The following is a 15,445-nucleotide window of genomic DNA, read 5'->3' as shown; positions in this document are numbered from 1 at the left end:
ATTGGTGTATCTTTCTGTAAATAATCTGGTGGTATAAAAATATATATCAAGGGGCTTCCCTGGTGGCGCAGTGGTTGAGAGTCCGCCTGCCGATGCAGGGGACGCGGGTTCGTGCCCCGGTCCGGGAAGATCCCACATGCCGCGGAGCGGCTGGGCCCGTGAGCCATGGCCGCTGAGCCTGCGCGTCCGGAGCCTGTGCTCCGCAACGGGAGAGGCCACAACAGTGAGAGGCCCAAGTACCGCAAAAACAAAACAAACAAACAAACAAACAAACAAAAATATATATCAAGCAATAAAAATGTTCATACCCAAAGATATTGTTCCCATAATATTTAATGACCCAGGGTAAACTGCAGAGCACTTTGGAGAGGCAGAATAGCATAGGTAGTAAGAGCCTAGCTTGTAATACCAGCTCCACCTCTAATCCATTCTTTAATCTTAGACTGCTTAATTAACCTCTGCCTCAGTTTTATCATGGGTATAGCAGCAGGCTTTATCATAGGGTTTTTGTGCAGCCTAAATAAATGGCTTGTAGTCAGTGACAAATAAGTGTTATTTTATTAATGTTAATAAATACACAATGATCTCAATTATGATTAAAAGTGCAGAATACCAAAAATAAAAGGAGTTATCTCTGGGTTGTGGAGTTACTGTTTTTGTCTATGCTTTTTAATGTTTTCTAACTTTCATTAGGAAAAAAGGTTTACAAAAAACAGCCATACCCAAAAATTATTTCTGTTAAATGCTTTAAATTAACTGCACTGATCTATTGCTAAAGCTAAGTTTAAACTACCATTTGAAGATATCTAATCTCTTTCCCTTTAAGAAAGCAAAGAAATTCTTTAAGTTCATCTGATATTTAATTCCTGAATATCCCTTTCAAACCTGTAGTCATTTACTAAGCTGCTAGTTAGCTCTCTGCAAATTTAATCCAGGCTGTAAGAACCTGACCTATATATACTTATATGTTAGCACTTTTTGAAACTGTTATAATAAGATACTGCCCTGAAAAATGCCACGGTTCGGCATTCATTGCACATACATTTATCCAGCTTTATTCTTAGGCGAATTTTGCTGTTGGAAGAGCTGAAAATTTGACTTTCTGTTTATTCTCTTCTGGCTGTACCCATGGATTTTGGGGAATAAGGATGGTGAAAGTTGGGAATAAATAGGGGACTGGAGAAAGAGAAATCACTTTTATATATGGCAGGTGATATTAACTACTCTTTCTTCCTTTTTTTCCTCTTGTATTTTAAGTGGTTGTTTAGTGTTTTCATATTTACCAAACAAATATAGGATTGTTTCATTCATGAAGCTGTTCTTTCTTTCTTTTTTCTTTTTTTTTTTTTTTTGTGGTACGCGGGCCTTTCACTGTTGTGGCCTCTCCTGTTGCGGAGCACAGGCTCAGGACGCGCAGGCCCAGCGGCCATGGCTCACGGGCCTAGCCACTCCGCGGCATGTGGGATCTTCCCGGACCGGGGCACGAACCCGTGTCCCTTGCATCGGCAGGCAGACTCTCAACCACTGCGCCACCAGGGAAGCCCGAAGCTATTCTTTCTTACCTGTGCTTCATAAGAAATATAGAGTGTGTATACATGATAATGTCCAAATGTCTTACAGAATGTTTGTATGATACTTGTACTACATAAAATCTTTGTTTTTGGCCGCACCCTGTGGCTTGTGGGATCTTAGTTTCCTCACCAGGGATCGAACCCAGGCCCTCGGCAGTGAGAGTGAGGAGTCCTAACCGCTGGACCACCAGGGAATTCCCAGCCTAACATTTTATTAAATCTTTTGGTTTTTTTTTTTTTTACATGTACATGGGGGCCTTCATAAATAATGAAGACCTGAAGAAGTGACCAGAGTAGGAATCTTTATGCCTTTTAGCAAAGAAACGATACATTTGTGAAGAAATGACAAGCCAGAGGGTTTGAGCTAGGGGCAGTCAGTTATGGGGATGTGACTAGGAGCTGTGTGGGGAGACTAGTGGAAGAGAAGGGTTAGTGCAGTCAGTATGTGAAACACAGGTCCCTGTCTGTCAGTGTCCTTCCCAGGCTTTGGTGATGAGGCCTTTCCTTTCTTCTCTGGTACAGGGAAGACACCATTCTCGTGAGAAATTTTGTGGATAGCTTTTGTACCTACGTAAAATCTTGAAAATGGTATGTTTTGTGTCCCAAAAATGTGTTGCTCTAGCAACATTGATTTATTTCTCCCAGTGTTATTGAAAATAGTCTTTGATTCTTCACTTATAAGTGCCTAGTACATTTCTTATATTTTCATTAGGTAGAAAAATGTAAACATAGAAGCTTTTTCTGTTTTAAGCAGGTTTATAAGTACCTTTTCTAAAATTAAGGCCACCTTGAATGTGGGCAAAAATGGCAACGGAGAGAATGTAAAAACAGTCTTTTAAATAGATGGGTGTGATATCTAAGTGTTTGGTAGATTTTAATGCATATAGATAAAATATAATATGCTAATTACTTTGAACATGAGAAGTCCCTTCATTTTTGTTAAAAGAAATAATGATCATTTAAAAATAATGTATTCACTGACTTTTCAAAAGTGTCAGATAACCCTACATGATTTAAAGTTCATAAAAAATTCACATTTTTAGTTTTTACACTTATTTATGAGCAGAATGGGAAATGTACTTATTTTGATGTAATAGATAGACTAACATATATAGATGTAATCTATTTTGATGTAATAAATAAACCATCTTGTATTTTTTTGGAGGTTTTTGTGTGTATGTGTGATAAAATTTTACAGATTATAAGTTTACCTATAATAATAACTAGTTTTCATTGCTTCTTTAGATTCCTTAACTTTAGGTACATCTCAACTTTTTATTTATCCATCTTCCATTCCTTGTCAATAGTATTGCACTTTTCTACCATTTTGGAAAATCTTGGAAATCAGATCCAGGGATTATTAAAGCTACAGAGGAACAAAAGAAAAAGGTAGCAAGATACAATCTAACTAGTCACTTGTGTTTTATTGCCAGATTATCAGTATTTTTAGCAGATAATAGAGTACAAAAAAGGAAGCTAGAAATTTCAAACCAAACTGAGATTATGTGTAGTTGGTGCTCACCTTTGGTGTTCTTGTGATGCCAGTCCTTACAGTTCCATGACATTTTAAAATTTCATGTTTCTCTCCTTTATAAGGATTATGATTGTTTTGAGGGACAAATAACAGTAGTTTACACATCTCTGTAAACCTTCAGCAAATAAATATGCATTCAGTAAATGTTTGTTAAATGACTGTAAATTAGAAGGCCACTAAACTGGTTGATAGTGTAGATATATTGTTCTAATAACTGAAATGTTTGTATATATGATCCAGGGCACCCCTCATCTATAGCTGAGGTACGTAGGAAACTGAATTTATAATCCAAAGATGTCACGGTAAGTAGAGAATTGGATTAGAAGCAATTAGATCATTTTAAGAGCTATTTAATCCAGTCTCTGAAAACAGAACAAATCCTGATGAATTATTTCCTATCCACATGGATTAAAACACTAGTAGGTTCTTACGGTCTAATCTTCCCCTTTCTAGGCTGCATAAAGAGTGCTACCCTTATATTCCAGTATTCTTTAGACATTACTGGTTATTGATTTGCCAGGTTTTCTTAGTCATAATCCAGTTCTGAAGATTCAGTTCTTTATTGGACTTAGGTTTACATTCGTCCCTTAATCATCAAAACCTTATACAGACTAGTTCTTAGGATAGGTCATTTAGTTTTATTCTCAGAGAAATATTCCCGTAACTAAATTTAGGGTTGCTTTTTCATATATCCAAGAAATAAAATTCCTGTATTCATATTATAATGAAATAGCAGGAGTAAGCAAAGAGATTTTATTATCTTTAGCTGAAAACATTGGTTAATTAAAAATGAGCATTGTGTTTGCTGATACTCATATATTTATTTTTATTGAAGTATAGTTGATTTTCAGTGTCGTGTTAGTTTCAGGTGTACAGCACAGTGATTCAGTTATACATATATATTTTTTTTCTGTTTCATATTCTTTTCCCTTATAGGTTATTACAAAATATTGAGTATAGTTCCCTGTGCTATGCAGTTGGTCCTTGTTGGTTATCTATTTTATATTTAGTAGTGTGTATTGATACTCATATTGATGGCACAATAGTTGGTATTGTTCTGTTTTGAATAATTTTTTTTTTTTTAATTCACAGACAATAGTTGAACTTGCAGAGACAGGAAGTCTGGACCTCAGTATATTCTGCAGTACCTGTTTGGTAATATATTTTTCTTTATTCTTCCCTCTCCCCTCTTCCCCTACCAGTGGAATAGCGTAGAGAGTTTGGGAAACCAGGACAGTTTCTTTCACTGAGCACATTTCTTGACCCACCCCTGCAAAATGCCTTTTAGATCATGGTACAGGAGGAAAGATGGTGAAAAGATGTCTCCTTTCCAATGTGCTTATTCCCCCGATGGTAGACCTTAACTACACTTATGATTCAGTGGTGCCATTCATTTGTATTCATTCTTATTCTCTTTTTCTCTCTTAAAATGTAATTCAACAAATAAAAAACTAAGTAATAAAAGTATTTAAAGTCAAAAGTTTACTATGATTCCCTAATATACTGTTATCCTAATTATATTTTAAGAAAATTTATTCTTATATTTAAAGGTCACAGTGGGAAATTATTAGATAACTTTTAAGACAACATGGCCTCTAAACTGGTTCAATTAGAGCAGTTATCCATCTGTATTAGAGTGTTTATTCAACTTAGAGCACTATTTTATCATTGATATTAAACATTGTCATATTCAACCAGGTCATAGATAAAGCTATATATGAAATTAAATGGCATTTACTTATGGAATCAGATATAGTGATACTGACATTGTTTTATTACTATAGACATCTAATTTCTATAGAATAATACTGTTTTGTGTTTTAATGATTTTCTGCTTAATTTGTATAATTAGTTCTTGTGGAAAATATACAGACTGCCGCAGTGGTTAAACCATATTTCTCTACATGGAAATGGAAATATCCCCAAATCATGCTTGAAACTAAATGCCCTTTTATACTTTTAAGTTATACACTACAACTGAACTAATATCTTAACAGTTGAATAATAATAAAATAATTGACTTAGTTTAGGATTCTGGAATGAGTTTTTGAAACTAAGCTCTACTTCTACAGATTCTTTTAAGTTGTTTCACTTAACCAAACAGTTGTTTGGTTGTTTGTTTCTTTGACCTAACAGTTATGATTTTGGATGTTCGAAATATATACTGCTTTACTCTTGGTAACAACTTTAGGGTACTGACTGATTCTTTTGTATTTTCAAGCATGCTTTAAAAAGGCTTTTGTTTCTGTGCTTTACAATAGGTAATTTACAGAATTGTATTCTTAACATTTAGGACATTTTTATACTCTACTATTCTGTGAAAATATAATTCTGTTCCACAAAGTCAGGTATACATTGCTGATATCCTTGCCATATAGCAAACAGGTTGTTGTTTTTTTAACACTTTATAGGCTATGCATTTAATCAATTATACCAAATTGTCTTTCAAACATTGTGCGTGTGCTTTTAGCAGTACACTCAAAGCAAGCAGTGATACATGTCATGAATAGTTAGACAACTTCACTAGAGAATTTTCTTTCCATCCTGAACATTGGGGTTAAAAGTATGGTCAGAAGTAAAACAATAACTTTCCATTTTGATAGGAAGACTAACATTTGGTAAACAGTTCAATTAAATTAGTTGGATGGTTCTTCAGGACTGATACAGATTCTTGGGTCAGCTGCCTACCACTGCTGTTGTTTTCTTATCCTGGTGTGGTTGTCATTTGGGGTCAGCAGTCTTTTCTATAGACAGTTCAATGCAGAGGCCCTTCTTAATTGGGAAATATGAATTTAAGAGTTGATTCTCTTCAGTTTCCTTGTGCATGAGGTACTTGAGAATACCTGATAAGAAGCCTTTCATCTAGGTTGGAGACAGTCCTTTAAATGGTGCTTATTCCAGTATGCATAACCCCTTGGTTATAGATCATGGGGCACCTGATCTTCATCCAAAGATAGATTACAGTGATCAGCTTCAGAAACAAGCTTAGGATATCTTCTTAATAAGTTAAGCTAAGCTTTACAATAACATAACATAGTTAAGTTAACATAACAGTTAAGCTTTACAATAACATAACATAGTAACAAAGAGCTATTTGGGAAGAGAGTTTTAGACGGTAAATACTGACCTCAATTAACAAAACTAGAATTTAACATCTATTGAAACATAATCTTTTCTATCTAAAAGTACCCCCATTTTTATCAGATATAGCCAAATTATGATTGTAGAAAGAATATCCCAAGTGGAAAACACATTTTCTAACCATTTCTTTTTTCATTGTGAGGGCATCAGTCTTGCAGTCAGCAAACAGGTTCTTTATATAGAGTTGCTCAATACAGTTTCATTATTAAGTAAATATCTGATGGTAAGAACAAGACTTTCTCTCATCATAGCATAAACATTTTATTATATATTATGTTATAAGCTGCATAATTCTGGATAGATAATTTGTTATTGTAAAATAAAGAGCTTGTTCTATTATAAAATGATTCAAATTGACAGAGGTATTTTGTCATTATATGGGTATCTTTACTTTGAAAAATACACAGACACATGTAGATCAGAATTTTCCAGAAATGAATTGCTCTGTAAGTGAACTACGGCAACTGTTGTGTATAGGAGCCTTGTGTCAGTTTTTGTGCAGAATTCATTGACAGCTGTTGCCCAAAGAGGAGACTTAGCTGAGAGTTGGAAGTAAGGATAAAATTTGTTTGATATATCCTACTTCTTTCTGCTAATAGGTTTAGTCTCATATCTGTGGTGAAGAATGACTTAGCCTTTTCTTGAGTCCACAGATTTTTTAATACATGTAAGAACCACATAGTGCACCTATGCCTTTTTCTTAGTACCTCAGAATAGTGTGTAATTTATGCAAACTGTTGGGGAAATGTTAGTGCTTTTATTGAAACACAAATAAAGGATATTACAAATTTTGTTTCTAGCAAGGGTTAATAACTGTAGCTCTTGTCATGTATCCAGCATTGGGACTAGCAGCTCTTTGAAGATCGCCAATGAGTTCTTGTATTCACTTGGTTGCTTTAGAGTAATGTAGAGAAAAACATTTCATAACACTTAAAACATCATAAACATGAGTTTTTTATTGCCTGTGAAGACCTGAAGAATGTATTTTATGTTTTTTAAAACAAACAGGGACTGCCTAAACTTCTTAAGCGTGTTGTACTTTCTTAGATAAGGTCGTGCAGTTCAGCAGAGGAAGTGCTGTACCTTAATCTGAGATCTCAGATTTCTTTCACTAAAAGAAAGACGTGTACACTTACTGGGATTTTTTGCTGGATTTGTAAACTCTGGGAAGACATTTTATTAATGATGCGAATTTTTAAAGCTCTCTTTTATTCACTTCTAAATTGACCTTCCTTTTAGTAAGGAACCAATTTCATTTTATTAAGCAACAACCAGTATTATGACCATTAATTGCAATACATTTTCATTAAGAAGCCTGAAGAGTGATATGTGAGGAATTTGAGGGCTGTGAATTAAATATAGTACCATTCATTGCAACAGCAAGTTGATCTTTGATTCTTAATTATTTTTGTGAGTTGATGGTTCTGCCCCATCTTTATATTTTTATAAATATTTATATAAAATTTTTATATAAAAATGTTTATAAAATAATTTTCTATAAAAAATTTTTCTATAAAAATTTTAATAAAAATTTATAAAATATAAATTCTGCCCCGAATTTATATTTTAGAGTAGACTTATCCTCTTCATCTTTGTTGTTGCAGTTGAAATTTTATTAAACAAAAGTGATTTTTGTTTGGTTCTATTCCTTTGGAAACCTTGGTATAATCCTTTTCAAAAAATACCGGGTTTTTTTCATATTGTATTTTGAGAAAATAAAATGTTCGGCTTTCCTCTCTTAGGTATAGTGCCTTTCATAATCTTTTAACATGCCTGTTAACAGATACGGAAACCAGTGAGGTCCAAACATTGTGGTGTGTGCAACCGCTGTATTGCAAAATTCGACCATCATTGTCCATGGGTGGGCAACTGTGTAGGTAAGTTTTATGAGTAATTTCTAAATATATTGTTCATTTAAATTACTCTAGGTAACTAATGAAGTACAATATTAAAGTAGGTGTAGAAGGTTCATTCTAGCACCCTACAATACCCCTTGTTCCCCCAATTATTTTCTGAGTGGCAAAACATCAACTCAGTTGTAAGAGAGAGGGGAAAAGACATCATAAAATCAGTGTCTAGAAAAGATTGATATAATTTCTCTATCAGTTCTCTCTGGTGCCTACTCTTTCCTATTTTCTCCATTGGATAACAGTGAAATCAGTAAAGAGGCAGATTGTGTTGTTTTTTAGTTAAACTAAAGAAAGTAAGGCAATAAAAAATATCTAAAGGTTGTTATGTACAGAGGCAGAGAAGGATGACAGATAAGAACTCTACATATCTCAGTGTTCAAGAATGGCATAGTCTGAGGAAATGAACTAAGTGGTCTGAGACGTGGCCCTGGAGATTCTATGAGAGGACAGCAGGGAAACATTACAAAGATTGTATGACTGTGTTGGGGAGAAGCCTTTAAAAAGTAGGATTTTAAAGTTTATAAAACTAAAGATAAAATAGGATTATTTAAACCTCAAGGCAAATAGTAGAATTAAAGCTCAAACTTGTGATTTATTTGGTTCATTAAGACTCTTTTGAATGAATATCATTGCAGTCACTACATCTTTGTGTGTCATTATAAGCATTCTTTTATTTTAACAATTTTATTAAAACATTTATTTTCTTGAAGAACATTTTGTAAAATAAATAATGTATGTGATTATTGTCCAAGGTGTATCTCACTTTTCATGGAATTTCGCCACCCCTACCTCACCCCTAGGTATATTTCCAGTTGTTTTTTCTTAGCTAAAAAAAATTGCTTCTGTTTTGTTCTTTAGGTGCAGGCAACCATAGATACTTTATGGGCTACCTATTCTTCTTGCTTTTTATGATCTGCTGGATGATTTATGGTTGTATTTCTTGTGAGTACAATTAGTTTTTTATCTTCTTAAAACACGTGTTTGTGTACTCATGCTTTACCATATTAACAAAAAATATGATAAAGACAAATGTGTTTTAACTAAAAATTATGGTTTGGGGCACCTCACTACAATGAAGCATAAAGAAAAAATAGATATAGAACTGTCAAACATGTTCAACATAGAGTATAAGAAACAGAATTATCAGCTAATTATCTTTTAATAGGCTTTGAAAAGCTTCTGGGTAAAAAACACCAACATTTTTCACATCACATGCTTGCTTTACTCTAGTAGTTTATAGATTTTGTGATTGTGCTAGTTGCTCTTTCTTACCAAACAGCTGGGAAAATATAGTTAAGTTTGCACAGAACTTGAAATATTTTGAAGAGTAAGGTATAATTATTGCCTATTAGAGAATATTTAAAAGGTTAAGAATAAGTTGTCATTCAGTGATCATATGGGTATAGTATCTTAGAAGAAATGATGGGGTTTTATTGCACTGAGAACATAATTTGGAAAGAATTTAAATGAAAATATTAGTTACTGTCCTTCAGGGCTTGGTGGTATTTAGCACAAAGATGTATTAGATACTGACTTAAAAATAAGTCTTGGATGATTTCCTAGTCCTCCTACTCCCACAGATATTAAGAATAATCTCTGTTATTGCCCTAATGAAAAAAGAGGTTACTTCCTCAAATAGGGATTAACAGAGAGAACGATTTTGTCAGAGATCTTTACCTAATTTCTGGCAGCCCAACACACCTGAGAGAGAGAGCATAGTCCTACTAATAACATCAGTTCTTTATGGCAGCAGCTCTCAAAGAGTAGATTTTGTTTTGGAAAAAGCCCCCCTCACCAAGGTGATCTTGTGTTATGTTCCTCCCCTCCAAAGAAGTCTCACATATCTGTATCATCCTATCTTTGTATAAAGGAATTGTTTTTTTACATATTGTATGTATGCAATACCAATCAAATAAAAACTGTATATCGTTACAGTACAGGTTTGTTGGTTTTTAGGATTGCCTGCTGCTTTTTCTATTTCTGCTTTTGATATGTTTTTTCACTAATGTACAAGGGGATTATTTAAGAGTATGAAAATACTTGCATTGAAAGTCATCATTTAAATTCTTGGATCGTGTTTTCTAAGTGGTGCCTACCACAAATGTCCACACGAGGTGCTTGAATGATTATTGAGTAAATTTGCGTTCTTCTGCTCTGATTTTAGACTGGGGACTCCACTGTGAGACCAGTTATACCAAGGATGGATTTTGGACATATATTACTCAAATTGCCACATGTTCACCCTGGATGTTTTGGATGTTTCTGAACAGTGTTTTTCATTTCATGTGGGTGGCTGTATTACTCATGTGTCAGATGTATCAGGTATGTGCAAGTGCATTATTTGTTCTTTAGTGTGCAGAGAACTTTTAAAAATTCACTCCTAGCTTAAAAGTTAACAATGTATTCTCTCTCTGTAACCATTCCTACTTTTCAGTAATTAAAATTTTTTCAAGAGTTAAAATTTTCAGTTTGCTGTTCCTTTCTTCTTCACTCTTTCTCTCCACCTCTCCTCCCTCTTCTTATATTATGAACTTTTAACTTTCAGTACTACTGTCATCAAAACTTTTTCTCTTTCCTGGTTTACATACATCCAGTTGGATATAAGTGTGAGCTTAGACTGATGGTTCCCTTAATTTTGTGTGTGTTTTAATATTTTATTACCTACAAATATCAGTATTTATTCAAGAGTTTTTTTCATTAGGATTTTTAAAAAAGCTCCTTCTTAAAGGGGCTGATGGAGAGGTAGTATGTACATAATGTCCATGCCTGCACATACACAGTGCCAGGTGACCTGTTTTTAAATATTTTCCCTGTTTAACCAGCTACTTCCCACAGAGTCAGATGGTACTGTGTAAACCCGCTTGATGATCTCCTGATGGAAAGCCAGAAACAGACTCCATCCTGATCCTCTTGAGAATTAACTTGTTTTATATTAAATATTCAGAGAGTTAATGGTTTGCTTTCTCTTGCCTCTTAGATATCATGTTTAGGTATTACTACAAATGAAAGAATGAATGCCAGAAGATACAAGCACTTTAAAGTCACAACAACATCTATTGAAAGCCCATTCAAGTACGTACATATCTATGAATTTAATATTTTCTCTTGACATATAAAGTTCCTTACTAACTAAACTCAGCAAATATCTAGTGAGTACATCAAAGAGAAGTATTTTCTTTAAGAATGGCAATAATACATGAAACAGGGAATATTTATTTTACTTAACAATGTGTAAAATAGCTTATAAAACATACCGAATACCAAGATTTCTGCCAGATGAAACATTGGTTAGTTCACCATAACTTTAGTATTTATCACATTAACTGTATATAAATTTGTGATATTCATTTTTTCCTTAATTATACAATTCAAACTTTATTGACCTACTAACGTTTAGTATTTGTTCTTTAACCTTTCCATCAATTTATAAATTTTCATTCAAAAATGAATGTATCCAGAAAATTGAAATAAGATTTTAAAAAATACAGTTGATTAAAATTCATTATTTAGGGAAATTTCCCAGACGCTAGGGCAACTACTTTTTGGTGCAAATTACTTACTTTATTTGCCCTCTGAATGACACAAAAATTTCCACACACCTAGTTTTCTTTTTTCTTTTTTTTAATTGAAGTATAATTGACATATGACATTATATTAGTTTCAGGTATACAACATAATGGTTTGATACTTGTATACACTGCAAAATGATCACTGCTAAAATCTAGTTAATGTCTGTCACCATACATAATTGCAAATTTTTTTTCCTTGTCATGAGAACTTTTAAGATCTATTCTCTTAGCCATTTTCAAATATGAAGTACAATATTAACTATAGTCACCATGCTGTATACTGCATCCCCAGGGCTTACTTATTTTAGAACCGCAAGTTTGTACGTTTTGAACCCCCCTCGCCTATTTCGCCCAGCCCCACCCCCAGCCTCTGCCCTCTACCAGTCTGTTCTCTGTATCTGTGAGCTTGAGTTTGGTTGTTCAGATTCCATGTAAGTGAGATTATGTGGTATTTGTCTTTCTTTGTCTGACTTATTTCACTTATAATGCCCTCACGGTCCATCCATGTTATCACAAGTGGCTATATTTCCTTCTTCTTTACAATGGCTGAATTTTATTTCAGTGTGTGTGTGTGTGTGTGTGTGTGTGTGTGTCGCATTATTTCAATCTATTCATCTGTCGATGGACACTTAGGTTGTTTCCATATCTTGCCTGTTGTAAATAATGCGGTAATGAACATGGGGTGCAGATATCTTTTCAAGTTAGCGTTTTCATTTTCTTTGGATAAATACCCAGAAGTGGAATTGCTGGATCATATGGTAGTTCTATTTTTAATGTTTTGAGGAACCTCCATACTGTTTTCCACAGCGGCTGCACCAATTTACATTCCCACCAACAGTGCACAAGAATTCCCTTTTCTACACATCCTCACCGACACTTGCTTTTCTTGTCTTTTTGATAATAGCCATTCAAACAGGTATGAGGTGATATCTCATTGTGGTTTTGATTTGCATTTCCTTAAAAATTAGTGACGTTGAGCATCTCCTCGTGTCTGTTGGCCATCTGTATGGCTTCCTTAGAAAAATGTCTATTCAGATCATCTGCCTATTTTTTAGTTGGATTGTTTGCTTTTTTGCTCTTGAGTTGTGTGAGTTCTTTATAGATTTTGGATATTAACCCCTTATCAGATGTATGATTTGCAAATACTTTCTCCCATTCAGTAGGTTGCCTTTTCATTTTGTTGATGGGTTTCCTTTGCTGTTCAGAACCTTTTTAGTCTGATGTAGTCTCATTTATTTATTTTTGCTTTTGTTGCCTTTGCTTTTGGTATCAGATTCACAAATTCATCACCAAGACTGATGTCAAGGAGCTTACCACTTGTGTTTTCTGGTTTCAGTTCTTACATTCAAGTCTAATCCATTTTGAGTTAATTTTTGTGTATGGTATAAGATAGTGGTCCAGTTTAATTATTTTGCATGTGGCTATCCAGTTTTCCCAACACCATTTATTGAAGAGACTGTTCTGTTCTTTTATTTATATATATACTTTTTAATTTGCATTCACTTCAAAGTTAAGAAACAGTAGTTTCCTAATAATAGAAATATTTAAAACTTTGAGTTTTACTCAAGCTGCTTATCTACTGCCATCAAGCTTTTGTGGTGCTATTAATTGTTGCATGTTTGTGGAAAGCATGTAAACCTTTAAATAAAAGCAAAAATAATAGAGTCGGTTGAGTAGTTTTGAGAATTCTCCCATAGGCACAATAATTGTGTAAGGTGTAAAACTGCTTTTCCAAAGGTATTCTTGAAGTTCTAAAATTTTGGGAACTTTCCTTGATATTTCTTTTTTTAAATTGCTATTCTTGGGTACACTGTCAAGTTTATGCTATTGATATTATTTTGTCTTTTACTCTCTCAATTTTGGATATAGTTTGTCTCCTTGCCAGAGAGCCACCAGTCAAGGAAAGGTTTTATCAAAAATTGCGTGTTACACAGGAATGAAAGAAATGCAAATTTGAATAACTTTAATATATAATTGTGTAACCCATTGTATTAGCAAAAGAGAAAAATCAGAGCCGTGAAGAAACATGAATGCATACATATTTTGTAGAGTTATAAGCAGGTTCTTTCTAGCAGGAAACCTGAGTTCTTAAGTTTCGAAAAAAATATATTTAACATTAAAATGATATTAAACTCATATTAAATTATTGTACTAATAGACTTTTTTTTCTTTTTCTTTTTCTTTTTTGTTGGGGGTGGTGTTTAGCCATGGATGTGTAAGGAATATTATAGACTTCTTTGAATTTCGATGCTGTGGCCTCTTTCGTCCTGTTATTGTGGACTGGACCAGGCAGTATACCATAGAATATGACCAAATATCAGGATCTGGGTACCAGCTCGTGTAGCAGCATCTTTATCCTATGAAGCATATTGCTGAGTGGTGCCTGAAAATTGTGTCTGTCCGTGTCTCTCTCACACTCAAATCCACATCCTTTGAACAAATAGCATGCTATATGTAGGGCTAACTGTGAATTTTAGTCTTTTTTTTCAACACTTTTATTAACAAAAGTAAACATGGACAGAACACACTGCCACTTCTGGGAAGAATAAAGGTCTTAAAAAGAATGTTAATGGTTCTTAATATGGGAATTCACAAAATACTCAACTTTTTGGTTTTGTTCTCATAACATTTTTCATGAAAAAAGAGTGAACTTATTCTGTTGACAGACATGGTATACTGATCAGAAATGCTTGATTCTAGCTAAAATTAAATTTATGGTATACAGCTAAATTTTATGATGCAATCTAGTATTGCATTTAATTCCAAGAAAGTTGTCTTAAATTGCTTCAGACTAGTATTATGTACGTGTTAGAATGTACATGTAAATACTGTGATGAAAATCATGTGGTTTTATTAGGGATCTACTGTAATATGTCTTCAAAGACACAAGAAAATAATATTCACCAAAAAATGTGCTAACAATATTTTATTGCTATCAGCTGTTGGCAATGCTGATATATTTCTAGTTCAGTGAAATAATTTTTAGTAACCTTGCTCTAAGGTTTTATGGTCTGATAATAAAGCACTTGCATGAGTATAGTAAGTCATGTTATTTTGTTCAACTTAAAAGCCCTACTAAGTGCATGATACACCTCATAGTATGTATACTGGCACACACTATCCAGTAAAGCATAAATTAGAATTTAATTTGATGTGCACATAGTCCAGTTTTTTAAGGGTTGAGCTATTTTCAAGAAAAGACAGAACAAATAAGTTAATGCAAAATTCTCAATAATAGAAATAAATGGCTATACTGCAAAATAAAGTCTAGACAAAATAATGGAGTCTAGCTAAAGATGGAGCATGATCTCTGTACATATAGCACATGTGAATAAAAGAAAAGCTAATGGTATATTCTGGTTTTTAAAGAAAGACCTATCAGAAAGAATTTTATCCCTAAGATTGTTTCAATTTTCCCAATATTGAATGTTTTGAAATTTGTTAATGCTGTCTGAAACAATTTCAGAAAGATTTTCGAATTGTCAAACATGATGCACTGATCAATTTTTGTTGCAGCATTTCCATACTCTCATGGTGAACTGTTGGTCACTGCTTCCATAACTATTGTTTACAGGTTTAGTCCTCTTAAGCGCTATAGCAAACTGTGGTTCGAGCAACCTGTGGGAAACCTGTGAGAGGAAATGGGCTAGGGGAGGGTGGGAAAAGGGTGGTCCGACCAATGACAGATCCTAGACCAGTGTAAAGATTGCGTATCTGCAT

General features: G+C 33.8%; 1 protein-coding gene across 1 annotated transcript in view; it reads left to right on the top strand.

Annotated features, from left to right (window-relative positions):
* ZDHHC17 (zinc finger DHHC-type palmitoyltransferase 17) overlaps nt 1–14,723 on the top strand; it is a 112,920-nt gene extending 98,197 nt beyond the window's left edge. The window contains exons 11-17 of the mRNA XM_065886934.1: nt 2,836–2,960; nt 4,198–4,260; nt 8,030–8,123; nt 9,015–9,098; nt 10,321–10,478; nt 11,134–11,228; nt 13,931–14,723. Coding sequence (XP_065743006.1) covers nt 2,836–2,960; nt 4,198–4,260; nt 8,030–8,123; nt 9,015–9,098; nt 10,321–10,478; nt 11,134–11,228; nt 13,931–14,069 — 758 coding nt within the window. The 3' untranslated portion in view covers nt 14,070–14,723. The remainder of the gene's footprint in view (nt 1–2,835; nt 2,961–4,197; nt 4,261–8,029; nt 8,124–9,014; nt 9,099–10,320; nt 10,479–11,133; nt 11,229–13,930) is intronic.
* Nucleotides 14,724–15,445: the final 722 nt, after the last annotated feature.

Source organism: Phocoena phocoena, chromosome 11 (assembly GCF_963924675.1).
Source record: "Phocoena phocoena chromosome 11, mPhoPho1.1, whole genome shotgun sequence".
NCBI lineage: Eukaryota > Metazoa > Chordata > Mammalia > Artiodactyla > Phocoenidae > Phocoena > Phocoena phocoena.
The sequence above is the reverse complement of the archived record's forward strand: the minus strand, read 5'-3'. Positions and strand labels throughout refer to the sequence as shown.